Source organism: Exophiala xenobiotica (assembly GCF_000835505.1).
Source record: "Exophiala xenobiotica strain CBS 118157 unplaced genomic scaffold supercont1.4, whole genome shotgun sequence".
Taxonomy (NCBI): Eukaryota; Fungi; Ascomycota; class Eurotiomycetes; order Chaetothyriales; family Herpotrichiellaceae; genus Exophiala; species Exophiala xenobiotica.
This window is the reverse complement of record NW_013562491.1, coordinates 1,022,770-1,040,244: the sequence shown is the minus strand read 5'-3', so window position 1 is coordinate 1,040,244 and position 17,475 is coordinate 1,022,770. Positions and strand designations below refer to the sequence as shown.

Below are 17,475 nucleotides of genomic sequence, written 5' to 3'. Positions count from 1 at the left end.
TCTGGGGAACAGCCACTAGGATTGCGGAGGTTACCACGAGCAACACCAAATTATGTTTGTCAGACATGAGATATCGAAGCTGCAATCCCCTTGGGAAGACCGGTGGCTTCCTGAGAAAACAGAATGTCGAAGCACCTTTGTTGTGATGATGCTGAAGCACGGGGATTCAAGTTTATGAACAATGGCGACTGGTAGTTGAAGAAGACTCTCCATTCCCTCAAACACCACTCACATCGTCCAGGATGTAGTGTCCTCAAACGCCTTTGACTGCGTTGCTCGTATCTTCATTCCAGAGGCAGACATCTGCAAGCCTCGTACTCTAATTATTTTTCAACCAATATCCTCAAAAGCCAACATGGAAGTCCCGCATCATTGGACAGTGTGACAGGCCTCGAGGCGTCGATGCGCTCGGCGTACACAAAATTCGTGAGGTCAACGCTTGCTTATGGTGATCTTGGAAGCCCCAGATGAGATCCTTCACAGCCTCCTCAACCAGCCCAGGCGTTTGGGTATCAATGTGACATGGTGCTCCCATGGCGCGGTACTTGATGTACCTTCCGGTAGTGCAGATCTATTGACCCGCCAGAATGGGGACGATGCCTCTTTGACTTGCCGTCAGAACCACTATTAGACCTTCGAGACCTTGTTTGTCCCTGTGAGTCGGCTCGGCGTCTCTGGTTATTTCGAATGCTTGTCAGAAACAGCCATCCAAGGTCACTATAATAATATGGTAATGTCTTAGCAAATGGAAGGATAGTCGAAGAGGCTAGGAAGAAACAGGCCGCCATGCTTTCCACTCGTCACAAACATGTCCCACGTACCGATGTTGGTTTTGTTGCTGACGTTTCATCGTGCAACTTGAGAGCATCAAGCCTCTCTTGATTGTCTTGTGCCGCGTCTGTCTCGACCTCTTCTACATTAGTGGCGGCTGAAAGCGGTTGTCCCAATCCAGCTTTCATCTTGTTCGCTTGTTCGGTGAGTTTCTCCCACTTGGCTTGACGGGCTTTCTCGCGGTCGCCTGCGGTGTTCTGCATCTCATTGTAGTCGTGGGAGCACTCATCAAACAATTGTGGATTGATCTCCATGAATAACTTCATGGCGTTGTAGACCATGCCGTGAATTGTCCTATGCCCCGTCAGAAGAGCCGGTAGGGCGCACACTCATTAGGACCTACCGATTCCAGTGCCCTTTGGAATTCTCGTAAAGAGGCGCGAACATGATGGGCAGGATAGTCTCGACATTGTCGCTGACAAGATTGCAAAAGTACTCATTGTTCCAGAAGTAAAGTGCACGTTCCGCCACCTGGAGGCTGTCAGCGATCGTTCACCTGGCCCCTTGTGGTCATACTTGAAAGTGGGGACTGGCCACTGATTTGGCTAATTGGTTGAATAGTGGCTCTTGTACTTTGGCGAACTCCTGCGGATCCATGACCTCAAAGATATCCTCGACTTCGTTTAAGAACATGACCTCTTTGGTGCTATTGGTCTTGGGCCAGTATCGAAGCAGACCGAGAACAACCTGCGAAATGATCAGTAAGGCGGGCGTGAAATCGGGCAGCGGTTCATACCTCTTCAGTTAACCCTGCGTCCTTTTCCAAAAATTGGACGATGCAGTAGGCCAACTGCGGATGATACATGCTTAGGCTCTTCACCTTGTGCAGGGGGATCAGCACCCTGGTCAGGAAGAGCTTGTGCTCTTCTTTGAGGGGTAGCGCAAATCCGTTGATGATGGACCCCAGGATCTCAAGTAGTTCCGCGATGCCATTGAACCTCTCTGTCTCATATGTGAACTGGAAGAAGACATTGTTAATGGACCTCCTGATGTATGACCGGAGGTTCAGAAATTTGCCGTAAATGCGATGTAACGTGGTCTTGAGGAAATCTCTTTCCCGAGGATCCTCTGAGTCAAAAAGTTCGAGTAATTGGAGGACGAAATGATGGTCAATATACGCTTTGGCGATATTCGTGTTGAAATCTTGGCTTTCAATGAAGCGCAGGAAGAACTCGTAGACGACCTGGATATGCGGCCATGCCACCTCAAGGACAGGCTCGTCCTCTTCTGGGTCGAATGCCTCTCCTTGTGGGTTGACTGGTGGTGGAACCGGTCGGAAAAGGTTCTTACTGAACATTTCGACGACTTTAGGATACATTGGCTCTGTAATTACCGATCTGTTGTTCGCGACATAATCCAGCAACTCGTGGAGGGCCAGTCGTTTGATTTCCTTTGATTTCATGTCTGCCGTTTGATCATTGAAATCAAATATAATATTGCACTGATCAATCTTTTGCATGAAGAGCTCTTGTCTTCGATTCGGGGGCACCTCGTGGAAGCCGGGAAGTTTTTCAAGGTCGCGTGCTCTCTGATCCGACACGTCGAAGCGGGATGAATGCTGTCTTTTCGGAGTTCGCACGCCTTCGGGAACATCTTTGGGAGTGGTTTGCAGCCGGTCGAACAGCAATGATTTCTGGCCTGCCTTGGGCGGCGCGAGGTCATGAGGCATTGTCTCGGTAGCACCAGGTCCTGGAATATGAGGAGCGCTGGGGCTTATTATTACACTCGGCGCCATGTGACCCGCTGGACGGCCAGGCGTCCCTGCACCGCCAGGTCCGTGGCCTGAGCCTTGTGGAATGAAGTGCTGACCTCCAGCTCCTGAACCTGGGGTTTGCCCACCGTGATGAACTGCATTGCCGTGAGTGGTCGGACCGCTCTCATTATTGGATCCTTTAGCTCGGATGTCGTTGACATTGGTAGAGGACGAGTTGGGTGTAGCCGCGTTGGACGCGTTAGGAGACCGGGAGTCAGCGCCGCTAAGGGTCGTGGAGGATGAGAGGGGAGAGGCTGTGCCTGAAGCCGAATCCTTCTTCTTGGAGGATTTGTTCGAGTCTTTTGCTCTTGACAACTGCTCGTGCTGGATATCAGTGAGCTGGAGCACTCGAGTGGGGAGGAGGGTAGTCCGTAGGGTCTGGAGGCAGTCTGCAAAGAACAAGCACAGGTCACACATACCACTCTTTGCCTGAAGCCTTTCATCTTGCCTGTAGTGTCCCAGCACTAGTCACTCGACGGTCGTCAAGACAAATGTCGCAAGGGTTGCGCCACCTCTTTGACACGAAAGGAGCTCGTTGTTACTGTTTCATCCGTATGAGGCTAGCAGACTGAAGGATACCTGGTACAATAGGCACGGGGGATCGAGAGGAGAACAGCTCGGTAGCGTGGGAATGCGTCGTAGAGCGGTTTTGTCAAATCATCGTTGTCGAGAAGCGATGTAACAAGCCAACAAGGTCGAATGACAACACTGGCGGACTGTGTAGGTGGAGTGGGATTAGCTAGGTGCAGATGTGTTTGGGCGAACGTACAACAAGAGTCTGTTGTCGAGGTAAGGTGTGTCCGAGTCGATGACGATCAAGCTTATGTTTCAGAACCGGGTGAGGCAGATTTAGGCAGGGCTGATGAATGCAGATACTCAAACGTCCATTGAAGATCCGACTTTGTTGCGGCAGGAAATGGCTGTTTGGCGAGTTCAAGATGAATGATCCATTGAGTGCCAGTTCGGGGTGCGCAGGCTGGCTTGATCGGTGGGGTGGCTTTCGTCGCAGGCTTCTAATCTACTCAGCTACGGAGCATAGTGAGCACCTACTGGACTTCGTGGGCTTCTTAGAGGTCGGATGGCGCTGTGAAAAGTCACTAATGACTAAACCGTGTCGCCAAGACATTATGTCAATCTCAATCTCAATCTCGATATCAATACCAACCTGACACCCAGCCTGAGGTACCTATCAAGTTGGAAGTGACTCGAAAGTCAAGTTGATGGAATGGCACTTGACGCGGCTTTTCATCCCACCCTGGCTATCAACCGAATCACTCCACTGATTATACTCGGCAGGGCAGCTGGATCATCAAGGACCTTTATCAAAGAGCGTGCGCCTCGGATGTACACCCGCCTAGCAAGTCAACCGGCAATCCCTTGGCCATCGATGAAAACGGCCTGACCAGGCAATCAGTGAGATGCAATTTTCTATCATCATCTCCATGATTTGATTACCTCCTCTTCAATCGTGTTCTCCGTTTCCAAGATGTCGCTGCCCGGAATAGGCAGATCGTCAGCCCCCAGGTACCCGGTACCAACCACTTCCGTCGTGTCTCTCGAGCATCCATGCTTGGTCCTAAACCCGGACAAGGCTATCCAAATGGTGGGAGGCTCTAAAGAAATTGCTCGGTCTCTCGACCCGGACAACGACAAACCCTTGGGACTAAATTTCCAGCCAGATGTTACTGCCCCTCGAACGGTGGTCTCTCAAAACAAAAAGACCGATAATGTTCTCCTCAAATTCACAGTGCCCAAGAGGACGGGGAGAAAGAGGAAACGTGGTTCAGACGACCCTTTCGTTAAAGACGTGGCGGGTCCTCCTCCACAGAAAGACGTGGCATATCTCCTCCGGTCGTTGGAAGACAATGTGGATAGGCATCAGATCGATGTTCTGGGCTCAATAACATCTACGCACATATGGCGAACTATGCCTGACTTGATGTATACGACCCGTGGATCTGAATTTCTACAAGATGTTCAGGCCAAAATTCTCCCTCAGGAATACTCGCTTCTCAAGGAATGGTCCTTGCCCGAGACTTATGGACTCACAGATACCGAAGTCTTCCCTCCGCCCGCTCTTTCCACGCAAGGGCTGCCACTCAACTACACTTATCGTCAAAATCCCGCAGTAAAGACTGTGTCAGACCCTCTGACTGGCAAGAAATCGCAACTCAATACCCAGGCGCCTGTAAGGCTTCATACATACCAATGCCAATATGACGATGAGAAGTGGCCAGATCGACCACATCCCGAATGTCCTCCACTGTCGGACTATCCGGACAGTCACAAACAGTTGCATGAACTGATACAGCGGCTTTTCGAAGAACGGCCATTATGGACCCGTCGAGCTCTCATCAATCAGTTTCCCGATGACGCTCCCTGCTTCGCTGCCAGCCATATGATCTCGTATCTCGCATTTGCCATTCGTTCAGGGCCTTGGAAGGATACCTTCTGCAAGTTTGGCGTCGATCCCCGGAAAGACCGATCGTTTCGCAAATACCAGAGTGTGATGATGCAGCTTCTCCTAAAAGGGGAAGGGTTTGACCGCCGTTGGACGAGAAGCAAGGATAAGAGGTCCCACATATTTACAGGCAAACAGCCTTTTCCTCGAGATGGTAAACTGTGGCAGCTCTGTGACCTGGAGGACCCTGATCTGAAGCCCTTGGTTGATACCCCCGAGATCAACATACGGCATGAGTGCGACACGAGGTATTTCGGCTGGTACAGTAATGGAACTATGGCGAAGATCCGCATCGCTCTGAAAGCGAAATCGGATGCACTCATCGCCAACGAGACGTTGGATCAGGCAGCCATCAAGAACTTCTTGACTTTACCGGATTCTTGGGAAGGAATGGGCATGACTGACTCCAGTGACCAGATCAAAAGTTCCATGGGTTTTCTTCCCAAAAACGCCTCAAAAAAGGAGCTGGAATGGGCGGCCGCTTACCGAGCTCTTTGCCGGACAGTGGGCGGCTCATTGCCAACTGCTGGCGGAAGCGGAAAAGGGCGACTGAGCAAGTCGAGGCCGTCCACAAGATTGAGCTACATCGATTCTGGAGGGAAACCCGTATCGGAAGCATCTGGGATTCCTGAGGATTACGATGAGCCTGACGAAGGTGATGACCGATCGCTCGAAGGACAAGAGGAAGTAGATTACCCCTCGGAAAGAAGGTCTTCCATCAACGAAGACGACTCTGCGGCGGTATTGTAGGATCATGGGGGCTCTGCCTGCGGTTACCAAATAGTGTCATCCGAACGCTAGTGGTCAGATTGAGGCAAATCTGTAGTACCTAGGAACATAGTCTCCGCCTGAGACCGAGGCATGACTTGTTGGACTGTTATTCCTCCTCGATCGGTTGCTTCATACACATCGGTAAAAAGAAATTTCTCCATCTCGAGCCATAAGCCAATATTGGCGACCTTTGATGATTGCGCTCGTGTCATGGGGAAAAGCCGAGTGATCGTCTGACAATACTCATTTAGTGCTCATCGCTCGTCATTAGGGGGCATTAGCACGATCGGAGCTGTCTGACAAATTGAGAGACTTGGCTCGCTCCCATCTCTTCGTCCCAGTGGCTAGGCATCCGCGCATCTCACATTAATGACTCTCGAGGAATCTGTATTCGAGAGAGAAGCAACCCGCAAGTTGACTCTTAAGGATTCCGCGCGCATCTTGCGACGGGCCTCACCATGTGAGATCAGTGTCACAGGATGAATTCTCCAGTGTCGCCGCTACCGCCAGATGGCAGCTCTTCCACAATCAAGACCAAGTCCAATATCCTTTGTGCGAAGGGCTCAGGCTACAAAAGGATCCGATGGAGAAAGTACGATCCCAAGAAAAGGCCAGCAGAAGCCAACGGCGATCAATTCGTCCAATGGCTCCCTCCCAACCCTACACGGATCGACTCGAGGGAAGAAGAAAAGCAACATTCGCATGTCCCTACGCCTAAGCGAAACGATAAAACACCTCCTTCTTCCAAGGCGACTATAACATCTCCACTTCTTCCGCTTCCTTTGAACGGGACAAGAGTCGATCCTTTCCTGAACTTACCTATCAAAGCCACGCATTGTGTTAGGGACACTATGGACTACTTTGTAACTATTTGCAAGGGTCTCAACTCGGACGGCTCGATTGTACCTGGACCAGTGAACCCTCATCTTTCCCTACTGCTTCCATATGCGCTGCATCACTCTATTCTGTTCGAATCTATCATTGCAGTTTGCCGTGCGTCCATTCTTCTGTCCTTGGGTCGTTCTACATTCGAGGACTCGGCCTTCATTCAGCACCGAGGAAATGCTATCGCTGGGCTCAACAGGAAGCTTCAATCCAGGGAGTGCACCGACGATGACGCCCTTTTGACGGCCACAATGCTCATGACCCTCGAATATCTGATGGGGAACCAGTACGGCGTACGTATGCACTGCACAGGCCTTGAGAAAATGCTGCAACTTCGTGGGCCTGTCTCGAATGACAAAGAGCAATCAGACTGGGCAAAATTTGTCCGGCAAGGTTTGACTGCCTACAAGGCGTTGGGATCATTTGTGACCGGTCAACCACCCGACATTCCAGCCGACTCCCCTGGCTATCTTAAGGAGACGTTCGAAGAACTCGCTCTCGACAAACCGCTTTCTTACCCTGAACCGCCTTATTCACCTGATTTATGCATAGTCCTATCTCGACTTCCTTCGGGGTTTTCGGAACTCTGCCTGAAGTCCCGCATTTCAGTGCAGATGATCAATGTGGCTGCGTCAATTTCCGCTGCAACTACGCTGTTGGCTTCGAAGAGTCTTCTTGACGGCGTGTTCATGCTCTCGCCCCCCGAACAGGGCCTCTGCGATGAGGAACGCCATCAAACCATGATTCAGACACTGTTGTCTTCCTTGCAACGCATGTCACTAAGTTCAATGGTTCCGGTCGAACACAGCTTGACATTGGGTCTGCTTTCATACGTTTTTCAGCTCCGATCTCTATCACCACTCAACCTTTTCTACGACCCTCTTCTTCGCAACTTCATAATGAGTTTCCCTTGCCACTCCAAACCGTCTACTGTTGAAGAACAGAATTGCCTCATATGGTCAAGTATGGCGGCTGCAGGCGCATTGGCCTTGAGAGTAGTGCCGATGCCTGGTTCACATACCGTTATGGACCATGCGCTGGAAATCTACCCAGATATGCGAAGCTGGGGCAAGGTTGAGAAGATCCTACGTGGTTTTTTTTGGACGGAGGATATCGGCAGCCACTGGAAGACAGTCTGGGAGGCGGCTATACATAGGAGGGAGTTTCTCCTGCGCCGGAATTTCAGCGTCCAAGCACAGCATGAGATGGCTTTCCCAGCAAGTCTAGATCCTGATCCAGCGACAATATGCAAACACATCCAGGGGGCTCCAAGAGCCATGATCGAAATGAGTCAAACAATGGGGATATGTCCGTTTCGCCCGCGACCCGCCAAAGACGAGGAGATAATTGAATGATCTAGGGATGATCTAAATCTGACGACAAGACAGCTTCCAAATTATTGTCGCGGCATGCTCGCCTAGCTTAAGTCATCTCTCGATCGCGTCCAACCTCCTGGAACACGGCTCCGGTGGCAACCCACTGGATTCGGAGACCTTCTCAGCGAGGGGCTTTGATGTGGCCAAAGAACAAGATATCAGCTCTGGGTAAGCCCTACGGACTTTGTCTAGCTGTTACGCCGAACCTCAGCTGGGGTTATCAGTGTATTGCTGTGCATCAGGCTACCTCATAAATGACGTTGAGAACCCGCCAATCCTCTTCACAAGGACGACGCTCTTGTGAATCGCAGGATAATGCTTGCCGATCGGCAGCGTGTTACATGACACCTTGTCTCAAACATTCCCTGGAATTGTCGCGATGTGCCTCTTCGCTATCCAGAGTTCTGGCCTCATCCTGCTCAATGCGACTTGAGGCCGTGCTTCTCGACCATATGCCAGTAGCTTCTGGCGGTTGTCTTGCGGGTCTTCTTGCCAATCACAATGAACAAGAACGACAAAGCCCAGAAGAACATGCCGATGAACGCGATGGCGATATACGTATTCTGCACGCCGGAGGCGACGATCCAGGGTGTGACGGCGTACCCGAAGCCAAAACCCATCGAATTGCGGATGCAGATCATGGTAACGAGACCATCACCGGAGATTTCTCGGTATGAGTCGATGATATAGTTGATCGCGATTGCGCTTCCGATCGGGAATGTGCCAACCACAAACGCCAGGCCGAAAGCGAGTCCCATCCAGTGCACGCCGTGGTTGGCTCCAACGCCGAACAGGATGCATCCAGCAGGATGCAGCAGCAAGGGAACCACGGCCATCCAGAGACGGTATTCTGGCTCGAAAATGCCCCCCTTGCGCCGGGACATCCACACCGCGAATCTGTTAGCAGACACACCCGCGAACGCGCATCCCACCGTGCAACCAATGAACTATCACAGCTGGGTCAGCGCAAGAGTCCGTCTGGGAGGCGACTGGGAGACGTTAGGAAACTCACAGGAGCAATGAACATGACCCCTATCATTTCCGTGGAGAAGTTGTAGGGGGGTGCGGCGAGGACCAAAGCAGCCGTGCCGTTGACGACATTGAACCAAGATAAAACTGACCCCACAAGAACACCAGAAAAGACAACAACAGGAAATTGTAGCAAGGCGATGGGCAGCCACATCGAGAGCCAGTAATTGTTGGGTTGACCGGGACGACGAGCACCCCAGAACTTGAGCTTTTGAGCATAACTCTTCTTGGTGCTTGTCTCGCCGAGCCGTGTCGGAGGCTGAGACTGCGAGCCAATTGGGTTCTTCTCATCCGGGGAAGCTGTCTTTTCAGTGGACTCCTTGTCCGAAGCGCTTTCTTCGTCGACATCCAACGCTTCCTCCTGGACGGGGGGCCGATAAAACATGGTCTCCTCCTGGAAGAAGATCATGGCCACCAGACAGGCAGCGGCAATGATTGAAGCGATGAATTGAATCCATTTCCAGCCAATATTTTGTGCGATGAAACCTGCAGGTACCTTGTGGCATAGTGGGTCAGCATGTCAAACTTGATGATGTTCTGGACTGGTACTCACAGCTCCGAGGAACGGTATGCCGAAGAGGATCCAGCAGTACATGCCGATCCAAAAGCCTCGATCATGGGCAAAGAAGATATCGGAGATGCAGACCTCGATGAGTGTTTCGATAGGTCCATAGAAGAACCCGATCAGCACTCGATTGGCGTACCACTCGGCTCCTGACTTGACATACGAAGTCCAGACAGAGCAGGCGAGCATGCCGAGTCCGCCGATGAGGAAAGCCGGCCGTCGTCCAAATGTCAAGCCAAATGGTTGCCACACCAGGTAGGTGCTCCAGCCGAAGAAAAGGTACTGGACACTAATGCCCTGATTAAGGGTCGCCAAAGGGATGCCGGTCTCCGCTTCTATGTCTAAAAGCGCGGCTGAGAGCAAAGTGGTCATGATATCGGCGGAGAAGACGGCAAGTAGCAGCAGCATAACGGAGAGGAGCTTGCGCCTTCTAGACCAGTTGAGCGGGTCATCGTACTCGTTGGTTGGCTGAGGCAGAAGGATGATGTCTTTTTGACCAGCCTCATTATGTTTAACCTGCAGCGTTCCTGCCAAATCGACCTATTGTTGGTTGGAGTTGGCATCAGCACAGAGTCCCAAGAGCTCAACAGAATGACACGGATCGAGGCTTTCGGGTCTTTCTGGCAAACGTCCATGTGCATGACAATGCTCGAACGGATAGTGTAATGGGGCAAGAGCGACTCACCAGGTGCACTGTTCCTGGAATCACGTCGGTGTGAAGGGTATGTGGTGTGGGTGCCATTGTGACGACAGCTGTATGAGTATCCTTTTGGAGAATCACGGAGGACTTGCCTACCACCTCTGATCTGGAGGAGTCAACCGTCCTATATACGTCCGCGGCCACTTTTGATTTGATACAGACTTCAGCACAAAGGGAAATCGTCCCATATCCTGATAGCGCGCCTGCGTTATCATCGCTCGGAAAGATTCCCCTCGAAATGCTCAGCCACTTTTATCGCGCTATGACCCTTGCTGTCTTTCGAGATGGGACAGCAAACGTGAGGGTCGAAGTGAGCCGGTCAAGTTTCGGATAACTATCCAGACTGGAGCCAACACTATCATAGCGTGGTCTTCGCAACATGTGTTGTTTTGGTTCGGACTGGCCAATAAGGCTGGGCGGAGTACGGAGTATGTTGCCTATCAAACTACCCACGACCACCTTTCCGAGTCTGGCTCCGCTCAGGTCACTAACTTAGTGCTGATATGGTGCATCCGAGAACCATTATCATGGTCAATCCATATCTATCCGACCCGCACGTCCGGCGTTGGAACGCGAACAGGACAATTATCAACGTTGGAGATGGGGAAGCTGGATGGAACTGCGGGCACAGCAGGGCAAGTTATAAGATGAACCGCTTTGATCGTGCACGCTTGCGCCTCTCTGCGGCTCAAGATTTACAGTCTCATCCTTCCAGCCTTGAAGCATCACCTCCAAAATGGCCGCTGTTTATGTCAACGGCAATGTCTACACAGTCGACCCCAGCATTGCCAAGGCTGAGGCTTTCCATGTAAAGGAAGATGGCACGTTTGGCAAAGTTGGCTCGACCGCCGAACTGACTCAACTGGCACATAACACTGGTGCCAAAGTGGTCGATCTCAAAGGCCAGTTCGTGATGCCAGGTATGCACGATGCGCATATCCATATCCTTGCAGCAGCAGAAAAACATCTCTTCAACGCCAAACTCGGTCTGAATGCCGGACCCGATGAGATAGTCAGCAAACTCAAGGACTACAAGTCCTCGTGTCAGCACCTTGAATCCGTTGGCAACTGGCTCATTGGCAACTTCTACCACTACGCCAACTTCAAGGACAAGAAGCCCGATCGCCAGTTCTTGGACGACGCATTTGGGGACCAGCCCATCGTCATTCGAGAGTACACCACGCACGACATCTTTGCCAACACGGCGGCTCTCAAAGCCGCTGGCTATGAGGACAACCCTGAAGACCCTTGGGACGGTTGGTTTGTCAGGCGGGAAGATGGCACCATCACAGGAGAGCTGGTCGAAGGTGCGGGCGCAAAACTCTTCGCCGCGATTCCCAAGGGATCTACAGATATGCATCTGGAAGCGATGGACTATGGTATCAAGATGCTCAACAGATTCGGCTTCACAGCTGCGCAAGAAGCGTCGGCAAATGCCGTCTATCTTGAAGCAGCCAAGAAACTTGACGAAATGGGCAAGATGACCATCAACCTTGACGCGCACGTCGTGTTTTGGGGGGCGGCTTTCAGTCAAGAACTCCCCGAGACACTCATCCACAGTATCAACGGGGCATACAAATACCAGACGAAGCATTTCAACCCGAACTTCGTCAAATTCTGGCTTGATGGGGTCCCGTGGGCACCTCATTTCACTCACTGCCCCCTCGCCGAAGATGGCAAGCCAGACTACAAGAAAATTCTGGTCCCGCCCAAGATCTTCGAGGAAGCCATTGAGCGCTTCGACAAAGAGGGAAGAACGTGCAAGGTCCACGTGTGTGGACAGGGTTCTGCCCGCTACGCACTGGACACATTCGAAGAGCTGCGCAAACGCCGACCAAACGGACCCAGGCACGAGCTGGCGCACAACATGGACGTCCACCCTTCGGATTTCGACAAGTACAAGAAGCTCACCATCACGGCTGAAATGTCGCCCGCCATCTGGCACGAACCGGAAATGCAGCCGGAGCAGAATCCTTTGTCGGTCTACCCATTCTCGGGCCTCCGCAAGGCGGGCGCGCATATCACGATCGGTAGCGACTGGGTGTTTGCGCCCGAGACGCCAAACATTTTCCCGGGTCTGCAGGCACTTCAGGAAGGCCGCAAGGGCTGGGAGTTGGAAAGGGACGACCTCTTGCGGATCATCACCATTGACGGAGCCAAAGCCGTCGGCAGAGACAAGACCGAGGGCACCATCACGCCGGGCAAGTTGGCGAATTTCATCATCCTGGACCGAGATTTGAGCGAGGCAAAGGAGATCGGCACTACGATTGTCCTGAAGACCTTCTTCGAGGGTAAGGAAGTGTACGATTACGAAAGTGATGACTTGAAGCACTTCCAGGGTCGGCCGGGTTAGGTAGGGAGCTGCCAGAAGCCAGTCTCCCAGTCCTCAGATAGTCTTATCTATTGACTAGCTACGTAGTTGGATAGAACCCCAAAATGGCAATCGACGTCGAGCAGTGACCATTGTAAACAGTACTAAGCTCCAAGATAGGGCGCCCGTATCGAATCACACTCGTCCCCAACAATCCGGAGCCCTGTGGCCGAGACATTGCGCTACCGACTTGACATATTCGGTGCGAGATAGTAGAGGGAGTCCTCTGGAGTGCTGCAGGTACTGCTCGTAAGAGTACTACTAGTAGTATGGATTTCTTTCGGACTGGTTAGTACCGAAACCAAGGCCTGATAAGGCTGATACTTACATTACGAGTAGTACGGAGTACGGAGTACACCAACGAGCTATTAGTCACCTACCAGTACCAACTATCTGGGTATGTCACGTATGTGTCGCAGATCAGGAGAACTAGCTAACCTACCTAGTACGGAGTAGTAGTGGCACGATCCCGAGTACAAGTAACCTCGTACAAGGACGGTAACTCCCATGTAGATAAAGCGCCTTATCTTTCCGAGGCCACAAGCGTGGGACAGTGGGACTTGACTCGCAGGTACGGATGGAGCCACGATGGACGTTGGTACCAAGGAGGACCTAAAAAAGCTTCACTCCGATATGCGTAGAGGCAAGACTAACCACTACGAGTAGAAGAGTAAGGCACTGGGTAGGCACTGTCTGTCTAGGATCGGATCAGGGCAGGGCATATCGCCCATCCAGGTACTCTGGCTGAAGGCTTTCTCGTATTCGCACCAAAGCGTCATGACTGGCGTTCCAGTCGGTTCGGATGTCGAATTTGGATTTTTTTTTTTTTCAAAATCCGCGATCCGAGGTTCCATGGAGGCTTGAGGTTGTGCCACACTGCAGATACTGGTACAAGTACCTCTCCGGACTTGACCTCGGAATCGGATTCGAGATGGAAAGTTCTACGGCGTACACCTCTGTAGAGACCAGTCGGGGTTGTCACTGTACGACGGAGAAGACACGACTACTTCAACTTCCTCGTAGTACTACTAGGAGGTCATTGAGAGGTCATTGAGAGGTCCTAGTACGTGTAAACCTGATTCCTGGCCGGGAACAGAACGTGCATTATGGTTGCCATACTCGGGAATACCTCCTGCTAGGAAACCTCGGAAACTACTCGTCCTCACATCGCAATCGCAAACGCAAGTCCGGCCCATATATTGACGATATTCTACTCCTTACAACGTACTCCGTCTTCACAGCGCAGGTCGCCTTATGAACTGATCTGCAGGCCTGACTCTGCACAAGTCCGTTGATGATGATTTATTGTATCCATTCAGATCGATTCCCGCCCTCTCTCTCTCTACGAGTTACTCACTAGTACGTAGCCCGGGGCCATGGGCACAAGCCGCCATGCCGCGGTTTCATTGGCGAGCCATCCATGGATAGTAGCTTCGTATCGGCCGTGCATAGATTAGAGGTGGGCCAATAGTGGACAATCTGGTTTCCGGATCCCGTTAGAGCAGTGGACGGCCTCGCCCTGGTTATCACTGATAACCCTTCGTCCAACATTGGCTGCACCAGGCTTTCCCCCATCCGTAAGGCTCAATAGGGCATCCAGGGAAACGAGACGCGTCAGGGTTACTACCAGTACTCCGTAAGAGGTTGACACTGAACAGCAATACTCGTCATCCATGAGCCTTTCGTTCGAGAATGGCTTTGCCCCTAGACCCCTTGTCGCTCCCTTTTAGCAGCGGATCAAGCGCTAGCCTCACGAGAGTACGAGATAGACCTGGGCGCCGAACGATACAGTCCAGTTCCCGCAGCGGCACAGTATCAAACCTGGCGCTGACCCAGAATGCCACCCTCCTCATTCGAGAAAGGCGCTTAGATGGCGTTCCTAAGACCTTGATAACCGTAGCACCTCGAAGTCTGTCGCTGACAAAGCCTCGCAAGATGGACCCTCTGTCGCTTAGAGTCAAACCTCAGTCAGTCGTGCTTAGCCCAAGGTTGTCTCCCAGCCCTTCTCAGTCATGACATCCATCCAATATACGTCCGCCGTTCCCTTATCGATTTGCTCCCATGTCAGGGTCACGATTTGTATCATCTGCCTTATAGGCTTGGCTGGCAGCACATGCTCAAAGGTCGATAGTCTTGAGATAACGAACTTTCTGGCGTCGAGCACTGCAACGGCGCTCGGACCCGTGTCCGTTGTCAGGTCGGCATCGTCCATGAGCTTGTCGAAGGATTCCGGCATGGGAGGCATTCGCAGCTCGCTAGCCACTGCAACAAAGAAAAACGGCTGGACGCATTTCGTGGCCGACTCGATAGGAAGTGTTCTGAGTAGATTGACAATTTCCACGGCAAAACTCGTAAGTCTTTGGTTGATGCCATCCGTAGAGACCTTGTGTGGCTCGTAGAAATCCAGCTGCAACGTCGCGCCGCCTCCGTAGTCGGCCAGTAAGTCTGGAAAGACACGGTATAGTTGAAGTAGACCAGTCAGCCGATAGAGTTCCGCAACTGTGAGGAGATGTTGGACCGGCGTTTGAGCGTCTCCCGGGCTGACGATTGCTTGCTCTGGAGGCAGCTGTAGCTTTTGAAGTCGTAGCGCGAGCTCCTCGGCGGAATTGATGACCTTGTAGCTCTCGTCAATGTGGGCCAAGGATGTAAAAAGAGGCCGGTTTTTGAGGCGTTGCCGCTCTTTTCTTACCAGGCGGCCAACCTCAAAGACGAGAACCTGAGCTTCTCTCGCAACTCCTGTCCATGGGTGTGGGAAACTTGGCTCGAGCATGTTGTTGTACTCATAATTGGGCATGTCGGTCCCCTGAGTCAGTGGGATTGCAATCGAAACATCGCTGACATAGGATAAGAGCATCTCCCAATATATCATTGCTTCTTGAAAGAACTGGAGGTTGCGCTTGTTGTTAACTTCGAGAAATGCTGGGGTATGTCCGGTGGACAACGCACCCATGATCGTGCGTGCGTGCTTGAATTGTTCGCGGCCAAGGTCGGCAGGGTTATGCCAACTGGCCGAGAGACCCAGCATGATCAGTGTCAGCAATGATCCTGTCTCGACTTTGGAGTCACGGATGTCGGTGTCGATACAGGCCATAGCTGCATGTCGCATTTTGAAGCCAACGGCATGCATACTGGGGACCACGTCGGAAAGGCATGCGGCTGACATGCTCTGCAGGACGTAGAAGACAGAGTGCGAGGTCTGCCATAGCTTCGAAACAGTAGACCGGAATGGATTGAGATGGCTATCGTAGCAGGAGAAGATGCCGGCTACTTCTTTGAAATAGTACTCGACCAACAGAGAAGAATAATCATTCATGACTCGAAAGGGATTTGCAGGTAGATCTGTTTGCTCTTGATTGCCGGATGATGACTCGGCTGACCTCATGGATTTCGTGGTGGGCAAAGATCGCGACTGACCGCGGCGAACGAGTGATCGCGAAGAGTCGCCATGATGGTCGGAGATGGATGCAGCTTTGGAGGCTGTCGTAGGAGGGACATCACCTGGCAGACCGAAAGTAGTCTCATCCAAAGATTTGGCCCGGTTGTCGTTCAAGTCAGGGTCCACGACGCCGGGCCATGGTTCTTCGAAGGCAGACTCTGTTGATGGAAGATCAAAATTGAAGATATCGAGGTCACCGACACAGATGATGTCGTCGACAGGAGACATCACACCTGAGGACATCGTTGGTAAATCAAGCTTTAATTTGCCAGAGCTGCCGATTAAATCCGTAGAATACGGAGTGGCCATTGAGACCTGTCCTTCCGGTGTTGTTGATCCCGGTCGACAAAAGGCGCCAGACTCAGCATCGTCAATTGACTGGCCGAATCCAGGGCAGATGGTGTTTCTTTTCTGGCAGCGAATGCACCGAGGCTTCGTCTCATCACACTTCAACTATGAACTTGTGAGCACTGAGCACATGGCACGATCATAAAGCAACCCAATGTAGTACCTTCCGCTCTTTGCAGCGAGCACAGCCAGTACGAGATCTTCTGATGCCACCACGCATTATTGATCTTCGAGATATGGAGATCGGTGTCTCAGGATATATTTCTCACAGGGAGGTGTCGTCCTTCTCACAAGCAGAAACCCTTTTCCAAGGTGATAGTTAGGACCAAAAGGGTGTGAAGCCTCGATTCTCTTTCTGGAGTCGTCTAGCCATATGCGCGCGGGGCGACAAGATCGGCGAGAGATTCCATTGCTGCCTTTTCCTGGTCTGCGGGAGCGCCTAAAGCGCTCACCCAGCATCCAAACCCTAGCTCCGCCTTGGAAGCCTACTAGGGTCTTGTCCAGCCGTCACCAACAGAGGGTCCAAGCGACCAGCCCAAAGCCTGCCCACTTTTATTGGAGCCAAGGGCCAGCGCTGTCGTGTCCAAGCACGTCGGGGGACATGAGCTTGGTGGCTGAGCTGAGCAATCTGGTACAAGATAGTGGGATCTTCTCAGAAAAGGATGCGGAGGTACATAGAACATGGCAATGTCCTATCGAAGACGGAGGAAGGCGCATCGTGCTCTCGCTCAGTGTTGATTTTGTTATTGACAAGTAGCCCACAATAATGTAAGAACGAGTGTGGATGAGCTAATGGATATCTATGATAGGATGGAATGGGCACGCTGCCCAGCACCGATAGGCCAATTGACGGTCACGCGTTTGTGTAGCAGCTATCGTGGACGCAGAAAATACCCAAACAGGATGGTGGGCTCATGAGAGCCCCGTGGTACCCATAGTACTACTAATT

The 17,475-nt window shown here is 51.9% G+C and overlaps 6 protein-coding genes across 8 annotated transcripts; 3 read left to right on the top strand and 3 right to left on the bottom strand.

Annotated features, from left to right (window-relative positions):
* Window positions 1-58: 58 nt before the first annotated feature.
* On the bottom strand, window positions 59-3,566 carry PV05_06556. 3 transcript variants are annotated; one of them, XM_013459308.1, is made up of 7 exons: window positions 3,354-3,566; window positions 3,004-3,300; window positions 1,568-2,908; window positions 1,348-1,518; window positions 1,175-1,302; window positions 822-1,125; window positions 59-717 (listed from the first exon to the last, which is right to left on the bottom strand). In XM_013459308.1, exons 2-7 carry the CDS (start codon window positions 3,025-3,027, stop codon window positions 715-717), a joined length of 1,971 nt encoding a protein of 656 aa, XP_013314762.1. In that variant the 5' UTR covers window positions 3,028-3,300; window positions 3,354-3,566; the 3' UTR covers window positions 59-714. The 3 variants fall into 3 exon arrangements, with proteins under 3 accessions (XP_013314762.1, XP_013314761.1, XP_013314763.1); XM_013459307.1 differs by having other exon boundaries at window positions 1,175-1,518; XM_013459309.1 differs by having other exon boundaries at window positions 59-1,125.
* A 189-nt stretch (window positions 3,567-3,755) lies between these two features.
* PV05_06555 (uncharacterized protein) lies at window positions 3,756-5,954 on the top strand. Its single transcript, XM_013459306.1, has one exon. The coding sequence runs from the start codon at window positions 4,071-4,073 to the stop codon at window positions 5,793-5,795; it is 1,725 nt and encodes a 574-aa protein (XP_013314760.1). The 5' UTR covers window positions 3,756-4,070; the 3' UTR covers window positions 5,796-5,954.
* Window positions 5,955-6,295: 341 nt separating this feature from the next.
* On the top strand, window positions 6,296-8,056 carry PV05_06554 (uncharacterized protein; the record flags this gene model as incomplete). The annotated part of the gene is made up of 1 exon (XM_013459305.1): window positions 6,296-8,056. The coding sequence occupies one exon, from the start codon at window positions 6,296-6,298 to the stop codon at window positions 8,054-8,056; it is 1,761 nt and encodes a 586-aa protein (XP_013314759.1).
* A 440-nt stretch (window positions 8,057-8,496) lies between these two features.
* Window positions 8,497-10,413, bottom strand: PV05_06553 (uncharacterized protein; the record flags this gene model as incomplete). Its single annotated transcript, XM_013459304.1, has 4 exons — window positions 8,497-9,024; window positions 9,090-9,602; window positions 9,660-10,211; window positions 10,357-10,413. The coding sequence occupies 4 exons, from the start codon at window positions 10,411-10,413 to the stop codon at window positions 8,497-8,499; spliced, it is 1,650 nt and encodes a 549-aa protein (XP_013314758.1).
* Window positions 10,414-11,107: 694 nt separating this feature from the next.
* PV05_06552 (uncharacterized protein) lies at window positions 11,108-12,724 on the top strand (the record flags this gene model as incomplete). Its single annotated transcript, XM_013459303.1, has 1 exon — window positions 11,108-12,724. The coding sequence occupies one exon, from the start codon at window positions 11,108-11,110 to the stop codon at window positions 12,722-12,724; it is 1,617 nt and encodes a 538-aa protein (XP_013314757.1).
* Window positions 12,725-14,595: 1,871 nt separating this feature from the next.
* On the bottom strand, window positions 14,596-16,888 carry PV05_06551 (uncharacterized protein). The gene is made up of 2 exons (XM_013459302.1): window positions 16,690-16,888; window positions 14,596-16,631 (listed from the first exon to the last, which is right to left on the bottom strand). Exons 1-2 carry the CDS (start codon window positions 16,744-16,746, stop codon window positions 14,721-14,723), a joined length of 1,968 nt encoding a protein of 655 aa, XP_013314756.1. The 5' UTR covers window positions 16,747-16,888; the 3' UTR covers window positions 14,596-14,720.
* Window positions 16,889-17,475: the final 587 nt, after the last annotated feature.